A 19,847-nucleotide genomic window follows, 5' to 3' on the forward strand; every position below is an offset into this window, starting at 1 on the left:
TAATTAGCTATTCTTTTGAATGTTGTATAAATGTTTTGTGTTTGCTTAAATAATTGCGAATAGGAATTGGGAAAGGAACGTTCTTTTGCTGTTCAAATTAGCAAGTTGGTGATATCATTTGAATGAATAATTTAATTTTGGTGCTTGACTGGAAAGAAGCGTTACTGGAAATTTACCTGGTTAAACTTTTGGATGTCTCATTTTGAGGTAAATAAGCGAACACATTTGTTTCCAGTAGCCTTAATTGTTATGTGCATTTGTTACCTTTAGCGAGCCTTTCCTTGTTCCATACGTGGGACCAACTGTAGAGGCCTTCACGTGGCGGTCCTGTTGAAGTGTCTTACTTCTGTAAGACATGAGCTGACATCTACTTAATAAATTTTTTTCATAGGTTTCTAATTTCCATCTGTCTTCATATTTTGCCTCAAAATATCCTCGGGGAGTTTGATTGGTTGTGGCTTTTGCAATCAACCGCAAATTTGAGCCCCAATAGAATTTAAATGGATTAAAAGTTGTTTGTTTCATTTATGCGCTCAAAAACAGGTCAAGAATTTTTACCTTAACGTACCTTAAAACACCTTAAAAATTTACCTTAAATCACCTTAAAAGTTAAGGTGTATCAACCTTAAAAAACACCTTAAAAAAGTTTTTTATAGGTAAATTTACCTTAAAAGTTTACCTTAAAAAAGTAGGTAATTTAACTACATTTACCTTAACATTAAGGTGTTTTTACCTTAAATTTTTACCTTAAAAACACAAAAGTTAAGGTAAAATAACCTCAAATGTTAAGGTAAAAAAACCTTAAAAGTGAAGAGAATTAAGGTTTTTTACCTTAACATTTAAGGTTATTTTACCTTAACTTTTGTGTTTTTAAGGTAAAAATTTAAGGTAAAAACACCTTAATGTTAAGGTAAATGTAGTTAAATTACCTACTTTTTTAAGGTAAATTTTTAAGGTAAATTTACCTATAAAAAAAATTTTTAAGGTGTTTTTTAAGGTTGATACACCTTAACTTTTAAGGTGATTTAAGGTAAATTTTTAAGGTGTTTTAAGGTAAGTTAAGGTGTACTTAAGGTAGTGCAAATTTACCTTAATTGTTAAGGTGTTTTAAGGTATTTTTTAAGGTAAATTTACCTTAACTTTTTTTTGAGTGTACAATGAGACAATTGATGACTTTTGATATTTTCCAGTAGATCAATTTTCTCGAGTACAACATAATTTATGATCCAGTCGCAATGAACTTGAGTGGCATATACGTTCACTATGTCCATAGCGCGGAAAATGACCTTGACATTCGTATTTGGACCGATGAATCTATCTAAAGACCTCAAGCTGCAGCAAAAACCTTCAAAATCTGCAGCACTGATTCGAATGTATTTAGCTGTCGGCCCATCTTCTTGATAAACTACTTCAAGTTTATCCAGTTTTTTGGCGAATAAATCACTATGTTTCTCAATAAAATAGAGGCATAAAAAGAAAGAACGACGATCAACCAGAAGGCACAATTTGTTGATTTTCTAATTACATTCAACCAAAACCCGTGGCAAAATTGACTTTTTACTTTGGCCAACTGTGTGCGGCACCTTTAGATTAGCATCTTTTATAAGATTCGTGAAATAATTACAAGTATTGGCAAAATTTCGCAAATCTCTCGAATGACAAAGTGTGACGTGATGAGTGGTAGAGTGCCCACGGATAAGTAATTGACAGATAAACTCTACTATTATTCTCGGAAGATCGTAAATTGTGGTAGTCCCGGAATTTTTCTCTACAAGAACGACCATCTTTACTGTATTTTTCTTTAACTAGATTTTCTTCAACTACACTGAGGGAAATCAATATTTTTGGATTGAAACAAACGAATTCAATTCCATTTTTTTTTGGATTGAAACAAAAACATGAATTCAATTCCAAAAATTGCAAGAAAATCGGACAAAAAGTTGTTATTAAAATAGTAAATGTTCTATAGTTTCAAAAAAAATTTATAGACAACGTCTTAAATTTCTGAAATAATTCTGACCTTGAGACTGAAAAAATAAAACCGAATGTTCGAAATTGCATTTGAACTGTCAAAAGAGCAATTCAAAATGATTGCGCTTTTCGCATAACTTCAAAACAGTTTTCATTCAGCAGCGATCTGACATGAGGACACATAAAATGCCGACAGAAAGGCAAACCCGAAACTTCAAATAACTATTTCTAATTAGTATTAGCTTCAAAGTTGGAATTAGTTCAAAAATTTAAGACGGTCCGATATAGCTTTAACAAGTTTATCGGCCAACGTCAAATGTCACAAGGTCAACGTAATTTTGACCTTGAGACAGTGAATTGGGGTTGAATTTCATACTGATTTTACAAAATTGCATTTGAACTGTCAAAAGGGCAAACCAAAAAGATTGCGCTTTTTCGAAGATCAGTTTTTTAAACATAAAACGCCAACAAAAAGGCAAACGCGAAACTTCAAAGAACTATTTCTTATAAGTTTCACTTGAAGGTCAGAATAATTTCAAAAAGTTAAGACATCCGATAATTTTTTAAAAGCCATAACAAATATATCGGACAACGTTTTCAACTTTTGAAAAAAAACTCTGACCTTCAAACTTAAATTTATTTGAAATGGTTTTTGAATTTTCGCGTTTGCTTTTGTATCGGCGTTTTATGTGTTCTTTCTATTGAAAAAATGCTTGTCAGATTGCTGCTGAAGGTAAATTGTTTATAAATTAAATGTGTGAAGTTATATTAAAAGAAAACGGTTTGCTGATTTGAAATCTTTCGGTTTGCTGATTTGACAGTTCACACGCAATTTTGAAAATTCGGCTTGTATTTTCAACTCTATTTCACTGTCTCAAGGACAGAATTATTTCAGAAAATTAAGACGTTGTCCGATAAATTTATTAAATGCTATAAATTTGTTAAAAGCTATAAATCAGAAAATATTTATCAGACAGATTTTGTCTCAAGGTCGTCTAAAAAAATTGCGTGCAAATAGGAAATAATTCTTTCATTTCAGCTCGTAAAAACATGGAAAAAACAATTACATAGTTGCGAGTTGAAAAAAGAAACAGACAAATTGATCAAATTATCTACAGAGAGTTGAAAAACAACTGGAACTAACAGAATTAATTAAAAAGAGCAATTATCTATTTCGATCAACTTTTGCATGAAAAAGCTTGTCTTCCAGAATAAATATGACTCAAGGTCACCCTAAAATTAAAATTTCAATACAAAAAATACTCAAAATTGGCAGGTTGCACTTTAATCATTTCTGTCAGTTCCAATGTTTGCTACTAATGACATTTCAGCCAACTTATGCATGCCAAAGCTAATATTTCAGAAAGAAAGCATGTCTCAAGGCTACCAATATGCATGTTACCAAAATTACTCAAAAATTTGCATATAACTCTTTTTAATTAATTCTCTTTGTTCCTACTTTTTCCAATTGGTTATAATCAAAAAATTACCGTTTTTGACTGTTTAAGTTGCTCAAGATTACCGCTATTGCCAACTTAGCAGTAACTAAAGAATACTTATCTGAATTCAAGACTAAATTTTCATCGTGATATTTTATTATGGAACACAAAAAATTTCAAGGTTCCCGATCATCTCTCATTCATCTAAATTCTGCTTTTTAAACGCATTAGTAACCAATCCTAAAACTTTCCGGCCGGAAACTTGACATTGAGGCGATGCCGAGCTTCGCGCTACTTGCAATACAAAACAAAACAGCCACTAAATCGAAATGCCAAAATCAAAGATGTCAAAATCTATCAAAATGTATTTAAAAAATATCAAAAACTCAAACCAAGACAATCGAAGGTAAAAAGAGAATCAAAAAAATTACCAAGCTGTAAACAAGCAAAAATACCTAAGAAAAAACCCTTTAAGCCGAGAAAATTCAAAAAAAAGATCTTTCTGCTGATCAAACGACAAAAAATAAGGCCAATAAGCCGATAAAAATTTGGCCGAAACTTATCAAACCGAGAAAAAACGAAAAAACACAAATTAAAATTAAGAAAAGACTAAAAAACTAACAAAAAGTTTTGGAAGCCACATCCTCTTTAATACGCAAATACATTTTTAGGTCATTAAACTACAAAATATGATAACAATAAGCCGATATAAAAAGGCCGAAACTTACCAAACCGAGAAGAAAAAGGAAAAAACTTAAAAAATGAAAATTGAAAAAACTAAAAAAAAAAAATGAAACTGATAACAAAAATTGCTCCAGATGAATTCCCTTCATTGTACACATATACAATTTTTTCTGCTCATTAAAGGACACAATACAAGGCCAATAAGCCGAAGAAATATAGGCCGAATCTTATTCAACCAAGAAAGAAACGAAATAAATTTACAACCAACCTAAAAAGCAAACTTCGAATAGTAACGGATAACCAAAATGCGAACATGCTCAAAGTATGTCTGTTGCCGTTTCCAACAGAGATACGACTGCTCCAGCTCATAGTGCAACATGCTGAAAATGGAGATCTTGAAATTGGAGATCATCCATGTGAACAAAGTTGTTCACGGGAAAAACAGCCTAGTACCTGATTGTAACACCCTTGCTTATCACAAATGTAAGTAATTCCATCAAAAATGGCTATTGGATACTTGATTCTTATCAAAAAATAGAAACAAAACAAATAAAAACTCCTCGAAAAAATTCAATTATCAAACAATTAACGGAGCCAGAATTAAACAGCATTGAAAAAGAAGACCGATGGAAACTTGCTAAGCACAAATTTCTGCGTAATAAAAACAGCAACGCACTTTAGCTAACACGATATAATTCTCGCCAATATAAATCTAAACAAGACTGTTCGTATCAGGTCAGCGCCTTGAATCTTTCGACTGCTTTTTAGGCTGATAACATCAAAATTGACGAGTTAAACTTTGAGTCGCATATGAGATTAGTAACACCACACTTTTGTGAAGCTTGCCTCTCAAGCTTTCCTCAAGAACAAGCTTGCCTCTCAGTACAATTTGGTAGCCCGGGATAACTCACGCGTAAATAACTCGCGTTAAACTTTCAGAATCAAAGTATAAAACGAGCAAATTAGGAAGACTCGTTTCAGCTTGACTAGACAGTCAGTATTATAGTGAAGTGTGAGTACGAGAGGGCCTTCGTAAGTCCAATATCGAGCCCCCAAGTGAGCGAATTTTATTTATTTAGGAAAATGGTCGGGGAAAAAGCGGCTCATATTGGAAACTTTTTAAAAAGCAATTAAGCCCAATACTGGACCAAAAAAAAACAAAAAAAAATAGATCACACAGCTTTCAACTATTCTTTTGAAACCTTTTGCCCAATGCTGTCGATTAACTTTCTCGAAAAACAACCGGAAACCGAGCCATTACTTCATGACTTATAGCTATCGGTTTTCACAACAGTTGCCTAGTAAAGCACACATATTCAAGATGTAACATGCAAAGTGAAAACTATGTTAACGAACAAGGCGTTTGTTTTTTCTATAACATACCCCATAATGGCAAGCACATGAATTAGAAATATTTGAGAACAACTGTTTTTACAACTAAGATGTAAAAACAAACTTCCCCGACAACAAATGAAAATCTCTGTTAAGCAAGGCCGTATATGAGCAAATTAATGTTCACCTTTTTGTAAACCTTTTGAAACAAGCGGTAGACTTAATATCATCCATTAACCGGCTTGACGTTACTTTATAAAACAGCTGCTTTGTTCGTGTAGCGAAATATGAAATAATCCCAACAGTTTTTGAATGCTCTGGCCATAGAACAATATCGCTCTTTGAGTGTCCTAACAAAAATTTAAACTAGCCATGGAAAACTATAGAAGCTCGGGCAAAGTGGACTAAGACCAATTGAACAAGATGATGGAAGCCACACCTTTTGTGCTGCTTTTCAAAGACGAAAAATAGAGGTATTTTAATGGTAAAAGTATAATACTTTTATTCAAAAAAAAAAGATTAAAGTATTGCACTGGTATCTTGATGATCAACTAAGAACGAGACAAACAGACTCTCCCTCCTTAATTTTCTCCATCATGAAATAACTACCATATGGATTACACTGCCGAATTATAAGAGCACATAATTGTATGCTTCGGGTAGCCCGACAAAACTTGATCCGACAGATAAAAACTTTAATATAGTCCAAAATCTGACACCAACTTCAATAATACTGCAATGGACTTGAAGTAACCAAACCTCACGCTCGACCAGTTTATATAATGTTTCCTAACTCGAAAGTCTGTTGCCCTGCTGCATTATGCTCCTTGGTGGCAAAAAGAATCTATATTCAAATTTTCAAAATTATATATCTTTTTAAATTATAAATCAAATCAATAATAAGAAAACATAGTCAACCGATAGTCGGAAAAGAGTCAATAAACGCAAGTAAACAAAAAACTTCAAGGCAAAAAAATGATGGCCTTGTTAAAATTTTGAATTTCGATAATTATTTATTATTGACACTTTTTTGATAAAATTAACCCAATTTGAGAAAACTGGATCAATAGGTAAAATTTACATTTTGAAGGGAAGTTCAATAATTAAACTCCACTTTAGAAAGTAGAAATCGATCACGTTTATCGTAACCTTTACACTTTCGCTGTTGGATAGTGGAGTTTGCCTTCCTTTTGAGGCTTTTAGGGAAAAATTCATGAGAAAATTTGAGCCTGAACAAGTTTGAAGATTGTTCCTAAAAAAACGAAAAAAAAAATCATCGATACCTATGTAAGAGTCTAAACTACGTTCATCGACTCTTAATTAACCGAGAATGATTTGGATTGGACAGACAGAATAATTTGGATTGGATTTTCCGGCAACATAAATTTCTCGTTAGGTCAGAGCATCACCCGTTTTATTGCCGTTTTTTGATATGACCCAGATTTCTTCAAAAGTATTCAACAAATTGAAATAACTGCGTCCATATTATCAGTAATTCCCATCGTAACTTTAAAACTTTAAAGTTTTCTTGGCCGCTTTGTGTTTCTCCGCCTCCAGCTTCCATATTTTGGGCTGTCCAATCACAGGGAATTTGAAGTGGAGTTCGTGTGGATTCTCACACACCCACACGTAGGAAGAATCGCTGCATTCTATACCACTCTCTGAGGAGAAGGAGAACTGTTGCATGTATTGTTCTTGAGTGAGACAATCTATGACATCCACACAGCCTAGAATAGAGATAAATAGTATATGAACACACAGGCAGGAAAGCATGCAATGGCTTGTCAAATTGCAATTTTTTCACGAATTTTCATGACAATATTTACGAAGGAAAGGGCCAATAAAGAAGCTGTTCAGCTCTTTTTCAGAGAAGCGCTGTGCCCCTGGTTAAAATTACATGCATTTTCTGGTAAATTTTCTGGTCTGGGTCATATTGCCTCACTTTTAAGCAATGAGCACGGACCGGGGTTGGTCTCGAACCTCCGGCATTTCGATTTGAATGCAGATTCGATGTTGCAGCACTTCTAATACAAAAACATCTGACACTATCCGAAATGTACCCCCCCCCCTCCAAAATCGCGTTGTTCAAATATCACAGTAAAACTTGCAATGATTAATTAGCTAATTGACGCTTAAATTTGCTGACGCCTAATGTTGGACTATTAATAAGTCAGAAGAAATCGGTTTAACTTCGATGGACAAAATTTTTTTACAAGAGTGAAAGGAGAGGATCAAAATCGCTTTTATGCCGCTGCTTTGTTTTTAGCCGCGATAGCGTTGAGGGAATTATCAAATCACTAAACTCTTTCATTATGTGAACGAAACAGCTCCTCATGTTTCGAAACAAAACAATTTAATGCAAGGTGCTACGAAAATATAACAAGAGATGCCATATCATAAAAATGCTTTAGAATAGTTAAAAGTAAACAGCCCCACCCGATACGTCAGGGTGGTAACTCTTACCCAGTAGACATCCAGTGGGGTAGTCAACGGGGAAAGTTATCTGGTCATCATTCCTCAGTATCTTATACGTCTGTTCCAGTTGATCAATCTCTTCACGTGGACATGCTTTGGCAGTAGATGCAATCCACAGTCTGCCTCTGTGTGTAGTGTACCAGTCTCTTCCTTCGAATCTCTTGATTCCGGCTACTAACAGAGACGCCCACGGCTGGTGCATTGACAGACACAGTCCTAAAAGTCATCAGTTCTTTTACACAGTTAAGAGATGTTGTCTAGATTGCTAGACAATCGTACACGCATTGAAGGAAAGCTAATTTAAATACAAAATTTCACGCACAGGGGCGAAGCAGAGCTTCGCAAACTTGGAAAGCATTACAAACAGCATGGCAAACTATCCGACAGAAATCAGCAGAAAAAATTACCCAAAAAATGACAATAAAATCTACCAAAACATGCATATCATGATTTTGTCTCGAATGAAAACTACTTGAAAAGAAACATGTCGAAAAGGACAACTTACGGCCTTAACAGATCCTTAAAACAAAGTTTGCAAAACGGTAACCAAGAGGACAATGATGGGTTAGACACCGCTGCGCCGAAATGAGGCACTAAGATAATGCAAAATGAGACCACTAAGACGATATAACACACTCCAACGCCTTTTAAGCCGAATAAACATGTTTAAAAAATTATACAAAAAAAACAGAGTAAGTATTGCAGAAACAGATTTCGACACAGATGAAACTTCGCAAAAACAAAAGAAAAACGTCAAAAAGTAGCTCTAAAAGGGTCAAAAATTGAAAAAATGTATAAAAACGATAAAAACTAATAAAAAATCTGTTATGCCCCGGAATCGAACGCCTATCCTGGAGAGTTACAGTCAGTCGTTCTGGCATCTGCGCTTAAAAATCTCAAAGCATTAGCCACTTATAAACCAGATACAAAGATACAATGTTATGCAGCAAAATTAAATCATGTTATTGCAGCAAAGGGCCACCAATTAAATGAGCAGTTTTATTTTCGCCTTGGGTTGGAAAAGGTCGATCTAGTAATATGACAGTTCGCTAAGCTTGTGTAAATAGAACGAATAACTAAAATGGAAGCACGCTCAAAAAATCTACAGAACTAATCTTCCAACAGAGGCCTCCAGCAAATGTGTCCTATGAACAAAGTTGTTCTCGAAAACAGTCTTTTAGCCGATTGCAAAACACTTGGTATCGCTAGCGTAATAATGCTAATGATCAAAAAATCTTTTCATGGAACTATGGATGCATTGATCCGAAAATTGGGCTTGTGTTCTAAGTTAGCTGCCCAAGTGCTTCCTTATGTAGCCATGGAACGTTTTTGACTCACGGGGCAGCTCGGTTTTTGCTATCATCTTTTTAACTCGGGCGAAAAAACTACTTTTGACTAAATATAACAGAGGCGAAGTATCGCTTTGCACCACTTGCGATACATTACAAGAAAGCCGCTAGATGAAAAAAAAAACAGATGCTGAAAAAACTAGATCTATCAAAGTGAAAAAAAAAACTAGTTTTGAAACCTAGGCCAAAGTAAAAAATTTGAGATTAGAAGCGAAAACTTACAAAGCTGAGAGAGAACTTACAAAACGCTCACAAAGCAATAAACAGCTGAGCAGGAACGCTTCAAAATAATTTAAAAAAAACTCAAAAACTAATAAAAATCCTCTCCCCTTAAAACACACGCACAAAAACTTTTATGATCATCAAATGACGCAAAATGAGGCCAGTAGCCGATCTAAAGTCAGTCGAACCTATTCAGCCGAAAAAAAAGAAACAGTAACAAATCGAATTGGTCCAACATGGATGGATTTTTAAAATGCTAACATGCTCAAAATAAGTATGTCGAAGTATTTCCAACGAAGATGAGCAGATTATCCCGGTTCCGTAGGAAAAACGACTTTCAGCTGCAGACCCATTTCCGACCACAATCGGAAGCAAGATCCATCCACAATTCTCCTCAAAAACAACAACGGGTTCTTAACCCGGAGACAGTAAGACCACGCCACATTCTCTCCTATATCGCCAAACCACTGGACTCTAAACGGCGGCCCTGCTAATGATGCTAGCCTGAGAAGGCATTAAAACAAACCCACGGCCTGGATCTCAACTCTGTACCGTGCCACCAAACGTTCTATTACAACCAAAACAGTGTCTTGTGCCACTACGGACGTAGGGTCCATCTTAAGCGTACTGAATTCAAAAGAACCCAAGAGTGGAATGAAAAGTTTTATTTCGACGAATGTGACTAGTGCCGATCAACTGCTATACTTAACGCAACCTCAGATCCGCAAGTGTCAACTTTAAGTGAAACTACTGGCTTCAAACATTTCCATTTTCAAGCAAATGCCTTCAAAAAACGATAGTATCATACAAAGCATGGATACAAACAACATCAAAGTAAAGCAATTCAGGAGACGTTTCTTAGCTCAATTCAAAAAGTTTCAGCCGTGCACCATGTAAAAGCCAATCGGCCGCCGACACAGTGTGGCAAAGGATGAGGAGTTGCCTTCATCATTGATGAAGCCGTTAAGCATCATCAACTAAAACTTATTAACAACGACAAACAATTCGAACTAATAGGAATACAAACAAAAATGAGAAAACACAAAAGCTCATTAAAATCTACATACACTCACAATCTAGCTGCAAATCCGGCTACAGTGCCTTAAGGGGCAAAAAGTAGCTAATGAAAACGATGATTTCGACCTCAATGTGTTGAAAGATATTGAATCAAACCGCATCACAGATATGTGCTGAAACTTCCCCGATATCAATCTTTATCTCACCGATGCTAGCATTTAGCTCTACCTGGAATACATAGCTTTGTCTGGGCTCTGATCATCAACAAACTACAATCACCCTAACATAGTTATAGAAATGATAGATTATCCCAAGCAAAAATTCAAAAAAGTTCCGCAAAGCCGATTGGGCGAAGTTCAGAAAGGAAGCTGAGAAAGTGTTCTCGAAAGCCAAAAAACCAGCTGTCTTTTCAGATATGACAGTATAGATGGAAAAATCATCAAAGCTGCCTCACCAAATCATCATCACAGCTGCTTCTCCCACATCTACCATCTGAAGTCCTAAAAATTATGAAACAAGATAATCTTCAAAAGGAACATCTATGTCAGCCCAACAGTTGTACTATCATTAAAACAATCGCCACCTTCATCCAAAACGAAGAAAAAGAAAAACGGATTTTTTAAAAAAAAGTCTGACCATAAAGCCAGCTCAATTGAGCTATGGCCTATCATTAAATCTGTCCAAAAACACCCATAACAAATCATTTCCAAGGACACCCCATACTACGAGGCGAAGCTATGCCACAATCGTTTCAGCGAGCTGTTTACCCCACACGCAAAAAATCGTGACAAAACAAAAAGAACATTTATTCGCTATGTAAAGAAATTTGAACTTAGCAAAATTACCATCTCACCGCTAATGGTAAAGGAAACTACAAAGAGTAACACCCTCCCTAGGCACTGACAAAATTGCCCATATTCAATTACACTATATTGGACCAAATGACCTGAAATAAATGTCACAAATCAAAATCCTCTTTCAACAGCCAAAATACCATAAAATTGGAAAAACCACGCATAATTCTACTCCCCAAACCAGGTAACGATCTAAAGAAATCGAAATGCATCTGACCAATTGCACTACTATCGCCAATCGTCAAACACGTGGAAAGAATTTTTTAAGCTGAGCTACATTTGAACAAACAATTAACAGACCCCCATCACGGTTTTCCAAAAGCTAGGTCCACTGTTACTGCACTTTATTGTATCAACCATCATAGACCAAAAGGAAGATCAAAAGAACCATGCCAAAGTCCGTATAGTTGCACTGAATACAAAAACCACCTTTGACTCAGCTAATTATGAACGAGGTGAAGCAAAAACTGACATGAGAAAAGCTGCACAAGATGTACCATAAGTGTTGCTTTTTCGCCAATAATCTTCTACCTTTACATGAGCTTCATGCCTAAGTCATGAGAAAAAGTCAAACCAGTCACTCAATCTGATGACATAACAATTCTAACTTCTACTCTACATCAAATTGAGTTTTTTTTTACCTAACTCAATTAAACGAATGGCTGAAAAACAGGCACTTAAAACTAGCCCTTGAAAAATAAATCCAGGGCAAGTCTTTCTTGTTCTTGGTCCGCCGAAGTAAATTACGAAACCAAGGTCGATTTTGCAGGGTAACGGGAAGAAACATTAAAAACCCAAAAAACCTGTGTTAACTACGATAACATGTTCCCAAAGTGTTTACGCTCCCAAGTGTTTATTTTTGGCATACTTGCATTTTTAGAGAATGTTATTTCTGACTTGAACTTATGCGCAAATATTGAATGCATTAGCTCCAAACAGCAGATAGATACTGAAAAGAACACTGAAAACCAAATACGAGAAAAAAATTGCCATCCTCAAACATCTGCATACTAAAACTCAGATTTTATTGAGCTACATCACAGTAAAATTTTGGTTATGACCAATCCTGTAGTGAAATTCAAAGCATAAAAGCCTCACGTTGAGCTAGGTGCACGCTTGCACAGCTCCACTCCCGACATTCGTCCATTCTTAGCTACCTCAAGATTGACTCAAAAAAGACTATTATGTACATTGTTTGCAATCTAAGGCCGCATGACACGCACCACTTATTCAACTGCCCAGGCAGACCGACAAATCTCAATATTCTTAGTCTATCGACTGACTTGAACCTCTTCTTGTCTATCGACTGACTTGAACCTCTAATTACCTGAACCTCTTCAGCTCATATAGCACGAAAGAGCGGGAGCATCGAGTCGAGCGTTTAAAGGACGTTAAAGTAACCCACGCTAGTGGCATGCCCTACTAATGCTGTCGATTTCCAATAACACTGGACCAGCAACGAGTCCCAACCACTGTTAAACGAAACAAACAAACACAAGGTCATCATGAATCAACGAGGCTACAGCAGCAACAACAACCCCCACATGGTAGACACCTCTCCGTGGTGTGGGGGATCAACGTCTTCGGACGGCGAAGTCTACCGGCTACGAGCCCTCCATGCCCAACTAGGAGCTTCATGCGAGGTGCAGCTGGCGTCAAACACTGCCGACATAGAAACACGCTTCAACGTTGTCCCTCATGCGCAGCTATTCAAAAGGCTTAATAACAGTTGGGCCCAAGAGCTCTGGATTGGACATAGAGTGGACTCGCTTAACTAACTAAGCAGCAACAACAGCAGCAGGATATGAGCCCGATGAACAAAAATATTTACGGGAAAAAAGTCAACCAATTGCAACACACTGGCTAAAATACATGTGGACAAATCAAACTTATGATTGGGAGAAGCATTAGTGAATCATCTGATTTATATTTCAAAAAATATTCGGCATTTGTTTTCGTTTAAAAACATAAAATCACCGTAAAGCACTCCAATTTCAAACAACTTTCAAAATTGGTAGTTTTTTAACACAGAGACAAAGCTTCATTTCATAAATTCATAAACACAAGCAAAAAAAATGGCAAAAAAAGCTGTAACCAAAGTTTTTGCCATTTGCTATTAATTTATGAGATCCATCTTCGTCCAACCAAACCTAGAAGCTTTCTAAAGGCGCCTTTCGCGTCAATATATACTTATTTTGAAGGTGAGCGCGTGCCGAAAAAAAAGCCATTTTTGAACAAAAGTTTTCCAAAATGTGCCCAAAAACAGCACGTTTTTTCATTAAAGTTGCCTGGGACGCAAGAACCTTTTGTCAAAATAGCGTCTTTATAAAGTTCTGGGAGCGCTGGAAAAACTATTTTGGTCGAAGTAAAAAAAAGGTAAACAATATTATTGGAAAAAAAAATACTCGAGAAAAACCCTAATCTGCCCCTGATTATAGCTCAATTGCTGTTTTTTTCATAGAAAAATCATATAAGAAGAAACACAAAGAATCAACTAACGGTCCGGAAAACCAGACTAGGAGCGAATTGTCTTATTAACAGCGCCATGAGAACGTTATGAACAATAAGTACAAGAGTATAAGCAGCAATAGACCACTGAGGCCTTTATTAACAACGCCATGAAAACATTATGAACTATACGTACAAGCCGCAATAGACCACTGAGGCTATTAACTGAGAAACCTTTAAAATAAGCGATGATTTATCGTTGACTAGCGCATGACTCGCATCTACGGTGCTTCAAATAGATCGTTGAACGTTAAAAGAGCTTACTAAAACAGCTTATGTACTAAAATACTTATTGCAACCGTGAAGATGAACTGGCCTCATGTATCAGGCGTTTCTACTTCATGAAAAACTCCAGATCTGGGAAAAGGATTTGAGCAGTCAAATTTTAGAGGGCAGATTTGCAACGCCGAATGTGCAACACATCTCGGAAAAAATTTACGCAGTCACATTTGGAGGGAGGAACTTCAACCCCTGAGTGAATCCTGACTGCATCCCACCATAGGGTTGAGAATTTGGAGTTTCATTAAATGTTTTTTAAATCGAAGTTTTTGGAAAAACAATTAATTCAAAAAATCATAAAAAGCGCCAAACTAGAAAACCAAGATGATTTGAGCAGTCAAACGGGAGACCAGATTTGCAATCCCTGAATGTACCCTGATAGCACCCCAGTATAGGCTTGCGAAATTCAAGTTCGATTAGTTTTTTATATGTAAATTTTTTGAAAAAAGAAATGAAAAAATCATTAAAAAACGACATTTCTCGAAAAGCAAAAGGATTTGAGCATTCATACTTGGACGAATTCATACAAATTACATTCGAACCAGTCCTGGTCAGAATCAAACCAAAAACCTTTACTGTCCCAGGCGTATTCGTTACCACCCGGCTAAGCCTGCAAGAGACTACAAACTTTGAATTCAATATCAACCAAGGTACCACCAGCTCAAGGAGTCTTATGAATCATAGACAAAGTTGTTTACGGGAAAAAATTCTAGTAGCCAATAGCAATACCCTTGCTATCGCAAGGGTAAGGAGCAGAAATAACATAAAAGTGGCTTCGAGTAAAGATATGCCAAACAAAAGAATTTTTCAACTATTTTTATATGTAAAATAGGTTTTCCAGTGGCAGTAAAACTTAATAAAATGGTTTTTTAAAAATTATTCTTTGTTTAGTATGTGTTCATTTTGAGCCACCTTACCAGTAGTTCCAACTGTTTGAATTTAATTGTCTCGGGAAATTGCGAGTTATGAAGTGAGAATGTAAATCATTAGGATCAAAAATTGTCTCCCCAAACTTCCCCCAGTCTTTTAAGTTGTTTTTTTTTCCAGGTCAGATTGAAATTTGAGAAACTATCTGGCTAAAAAAATTACATAAGAAATATGAGCTCTCTTGTAATGAGCACTCTAGGAAATATGAGCTCTTTAGGAAATATGAGCTCAATAAGATCAAAAATTATCCCCCCAAATTTCACCCAGTCTTAATTTCCGTTTTTTTTTTAAATCTGATAGAAATTTGAAAAACAATTCGTTTTGAGTCTATATAGTGTTTTGGGAGCACTCAAAAGATCATATTGGTAAAAAAAAAACATTCGACAAAATTTGGGAAGCAATTTGTGAAAAATTACAAGAGAGCAAACATGAGCTCTCTTGAATTAAGCTCTGTAGAAAATATGAGTTCTCTAGGATCAAAAATTGTCCCCCCTAACATCCCCCAGTCCTATTTTTAGTTTTCCTTCAGATCTGACTGAAATTTGAGAAACGATTTGTGAAAAAATACAAGAAAGGAAATTTGATCTCTCAACAGAGTTCATTATGCGGAGTTGGCCTCACACTGGTGGTCAGAATATATTTATATATCGGAAGACCCACTCGACCTAAGATAACTGTGCCGTCAGACTCGATCCAAAAGTTTCGAATGTTTTTAGTAATTATCGAGAGGCAGATTGTTCTTATTTTTTCAGAACTGATTGTGAACAAACTGAAAATTCATTGCTAAATCAGCGCTAAAATTCGCTATTGCGAAAAAAAAATTGAAATTTTCCATCGCTAATCTGCAATAAGAACTCAACTCGGGATTCTTTACCTGAAAATAAACTGAAAACAATGTCTGCGTGGTTTGTTATTCTACAAATGAATCAAAATATTTGATTTTTGTATGGAGAAAAATACCCTGCGTGCGCATGATATGACATAAGCAATACTTGAATTTGTTCGATTAGTAATTAAAAAAGGGGCAAAAACATATGTTTCCTTTGCAGTTCCTATCAGATGCTTCGAATTAAACAAAGTTAATTGACACTTTAATTTATTTTTACTTTGAATTTAGGTCCCTAAAAAATTGATTGAGCTATCAGGTTGAAGACTGCAAAGAGGTACCAAGTATCAATTTTCCAGTATTTACTGAATTTAAATGAAAAAAAAATGCATGAAAAAGCATTGACTCTCGGATAGAAACTCCAGGATACTAACATAAAATCAATGCCTAAATATTTTCAATAAGGGTGACCTATAAATTGCAGTGGGGTTAAGCAATCCAAAATTCATCGTGGGGCGAAAGCACTGAAAAAATATTCGTTAACGCATTAAAGCTATTCGAAAATTCCCAGATAAAATGATTTGGGGCAAAGCGAGCAGTCGTCTTTGGTAAACAAAGAAAAAGTACTCGCCTTGATCTGTCATTTCTTGCAAGAAGCTATCCTGAAGTTTCAGGCCTTTGGACAGATTGTCTTTCGCCGCTTGTAGATAGTTTTGTTTCAAAGTGTCATCACTGAATTCCGTCTGCACAAATGTTGGCGCTTGGATGCATCCTCTGGAATCAACTATTGGAAATGAGCTAGCTGACAGTAACTGAGATTCACGAGCTTCAAATGATTTTTTGGCAATTTTCGATGCCTCGTCTTCCATTTTTGCACGCTCGTAAACAGATAGGTTGTTCACAGATTCCAAAACTTTCTTTCCCATGACATCTATGGTAACGGTACGCTTCCTCTCGTCTATCTTTTTCTGTTCACGAAGCCTCTTTTCCTGTTCTTGTAACCGAATTCTTTCTTCAGGCGACTGCCATAAATCTGCCCCAAAATAATCGCTTTCATCGTCGATTACTTGTGTTCGTTTTGAAGATGTTCGGTCATAATTCAGCAATCTGTTTTTAAAATCCACTGCTTTGCTTTCTTGACTGAGAGATTTCTCATCTTCCTGGTCTAATCTCGTATCTCGAAGAGAAGCTGTAATGGATTGCAATGTTTCGGACTGTTTTGGATTTACACCGATCCTTGAATCTTTTCTGAAACCACCAATTGGCGGTCCAGTTTCTGGCAACTCGGGACTAACTGGGTCAAAATCTTGGCTTTGCAGATAGGTGTTATGAACGCGCATTATTTTTTCGTATATCTTTTTGCCTTTTTGTGAAACTCGTTTCATCACTTCCATTTCTTCTCTGGTTGCCACAAAGTCTCCACAAAACAAACAAGGACCCGCCCGTTCTTGCTCGCAAACAATTCTCCCACAAGAAAGACAGTTTCTGATTAACTTGTGCCTCGTTGCTTGGCAGTCGCATTCGTGTCGTCCAGGGAGCAAAATAACACTTTGTTTCCCACTTGGATCAAAAAGAGGCACATATTTAGGTCCTTTGTTCGGTTCTTTTTGAACGAGCTCATCTTCAGCTCGATTAGAATCAATTTGTCTCGCATCTTGTTGGCTGAAACAAAGGCGGTTTCAGATATTTATTCAATAAATCTTTTAAAAAATAAAATCAACGTCCTAACTTCCTTTTATTTCTCGTACTCTTTTTGTTTTTCTGTTTATCAAAAGTTTCCTCGACTATCTGAGGTTTTTGATATAATCGATAAGACTCAACACTGAGTCCAGCGTCTTGCTGCTTTTGACGGTGAGAAAAATTAATCTTTTTCACAAGTTCGTCCATAAATGATCGCTTTTCGGCATTCAGAGGCGCAAGAATACCATTTAAAAAGTCCCTCAGCTCTTCTTCATCGGTTATTGAGAGAATATAGTTCACGACATCATTACTGGTAGCATATCCCGTAAATTTCTCCAGCGAATCCAAGCACCACTTATGCGTTTCGCTAGCAGGAGCAGGAGCCATAAAAGATCTAATAATATTTGTTCGAGTATATTGTGGCAACCCATGGAAAAAATAAAAGATCTAATAATATTTGTTCGAATATATTGTGGCAACCCATGGAAAAAGATACTTTCCTTTCTTTTTATTCAGTACCTTATAAGCTACAAATTCATCGCTTTCGCAGAAGCTGATGACAGATATGCTAGTTAAGACAAGAAGTAACAGCATATCGTTTTGTAGAACAATTTTAGTTATAGAGAGTATGGATGGATGCAGAACCAGGACACTGACCCAATCAATATCAGAACAGGACTGCTCCAGCAATGCCGAAAATCTGGAGGTGTGGATCATGCTCGAGACCGATAGGCAACGAGTACAGTATCCGATGTTATGATTGTGGAAACTGGTTTCACAGAATTTGCGCGAAAATGACTATAAAAGAAATCAAGAAATGGTCTAACAGTAAATGGCACTGTGGATGCGATAACCCAGTGGATGCAACAACGAGTGAAGGACTTGATGGGACAGGGAATCGGCCAGATGTGGAACGATGTGAAGGTATTGTGGACTCCCGCTGTCAATTACTCGTCAATCCGAGTGGCGGCGAAAGCGGAAGATCGGGCCTCTCACGAGCAATGGCGGAGATGCAGATATCCGACGAGCCACCAAATATGGATGACGAACATGACCATTTCGCGACGATTGCACCACCAACACAGAACCTGGCAGCAGACACATGTGAGGAACTCCCTTCATTTGTAGAAAACAGTGCAGCGATTGAAGGTCAATGGGGTAAAATATCAACAAGTACTTTTGCGAGCAAGGTCAACGAGTACTACGATATTGCCATACACTGGAAGAGAAATGCCTTCGATATTCCACGTGGAAATGCCGTCAAAGTTCTCATTGAGGAACTCACAAAACTGCTTGATATGTTCAATGAAAAAATTTGATGCAAGGTTTTTGAATAAAAGCTTTCCATTTGCTGACAGCTTTCGCCTTGCAGAAACCTTCCAAAGAATCTAAAGCGAAAGATCATTTGGAGTATTGTGCCATTCTGCCAGATAGGCACAGTGCAACCTTCCGGCGACACGAAAGAAAACGAATAAAGGCCTTAGTAACGAAAAAGTATTGCGAAGAAGGGAAGGAATATTCTACAATTTTTATTTTTAAAATTTCGATCGAAGAGTGAATATTTCTGAGAAATACAAAAAGACGGCCATTTTGACGGAAAAACGACGAAAAAACAGAACAACGACAAATATTGTGGAAAACGGTCGCACAAGAGACGAGAAATACGAAGCCTCTTATCGTGGCAATAACACACGATAAAACTCTTAGCAGTGGAAATTGGTGGAGAAGGAAGCTTAGGTGAGGAAGAAATATTCCACGGAACCCTCCCGTGCCACAAATTGGAAGATATAAGAACGTTATCTCAGGAAGATTACGGGAGCGGAGGCTTGGTCCCCCAGAGACAGTTTTATGTGAAGGGACTATATAAGACTGACTTTGTAGCTACTTGGATGTCGTAAAACTCTGAATTAACACCGGTATTATTTGATATTTTAGAATATGAGTAGCTAGAAAGAGGAAAGGGTCAATCCATCTCCAATGGATTTAATATAGAACTGTCACACAAAAACATATTAAAATAGGTTGTTCGAGCCGTGTTTTTAATGGCAATCACGTAGTCTGAGGATCCGAGACTCAGCTATGTGGTTGTGTTCGCATGTAAACGAAAGCTGATCAAAAGTCGTTTGACTGATGGCCTAAAAATAGTAACTTTTTACTTAGCCCTAAACAGACCAGAAAATCAACTGGCAAGGTCGAGACGGTGAAAAACGAGTAGGATTAAGGTAACTGACGCCTGCCAGTCGTTATTAGGTACTTTTTCTACGCTCCGTCGCTGTGTAGTATT

At 36.5% G+C, this 19,847-nt stretch overlaps 2 protein-coding genes across 2 annotated transcripts in view; both read right to left on the reverse strand.

The window, feature by feature from the left end:
• LOC134853853 (2-oxoglutarate and iron-dependent oxygenase domain-containing protein 2-like) overlaps nucleotides 1-19,847 on the reverse strand; it is a 606,153-nt gene that overhangs the window by 369,902 nt on the left and 216,404 nt on the right. The gene's annotated exons all lie outside the window — the stretch shown is intronic.
• On the reverse strand, nucleotides 6,454-17,985 carry LOC134854490 (activating signal cointegrator 1-like). The gene is made up of 4 exons (XM_063870760.1): nucleotides 17,613-17,985; nucleotides 16,515-17,545; nucleotides 7,890-8,117; nucleotides 6,454-7,153 (listed from the first exon to the last, which is right to left on the reverse strand). The coding sequence occupies exons 1-4, from the start codon at nucleotides 17,948-17,950 to the stop codon at nucleotides 6,936-6,938; spliced, it is 1,815 nt and encodes a 604-aa protein (XP_063726830.1). The 5' UTR covers nucleotides 17,951-17,985; the 3' UTR covers nucleotides 6,454-6,935.

This window comes from Symsagittifera roscoffensis, chromosome 9, assembly GCF_963678635.1.
Source record: "Symsagittifera roscoffensis chromosome 9, txSymRosc1.1, whole genome shotgun sequence".
In the NCBI taxonomy this organism is placed as follows: domain Eukaryota; kingdom Metazoa; phylum Xenacoelomorpha; order Acoela; family Convolutidae; genus Symsagittifera; species Symsagittifera roscoffensis.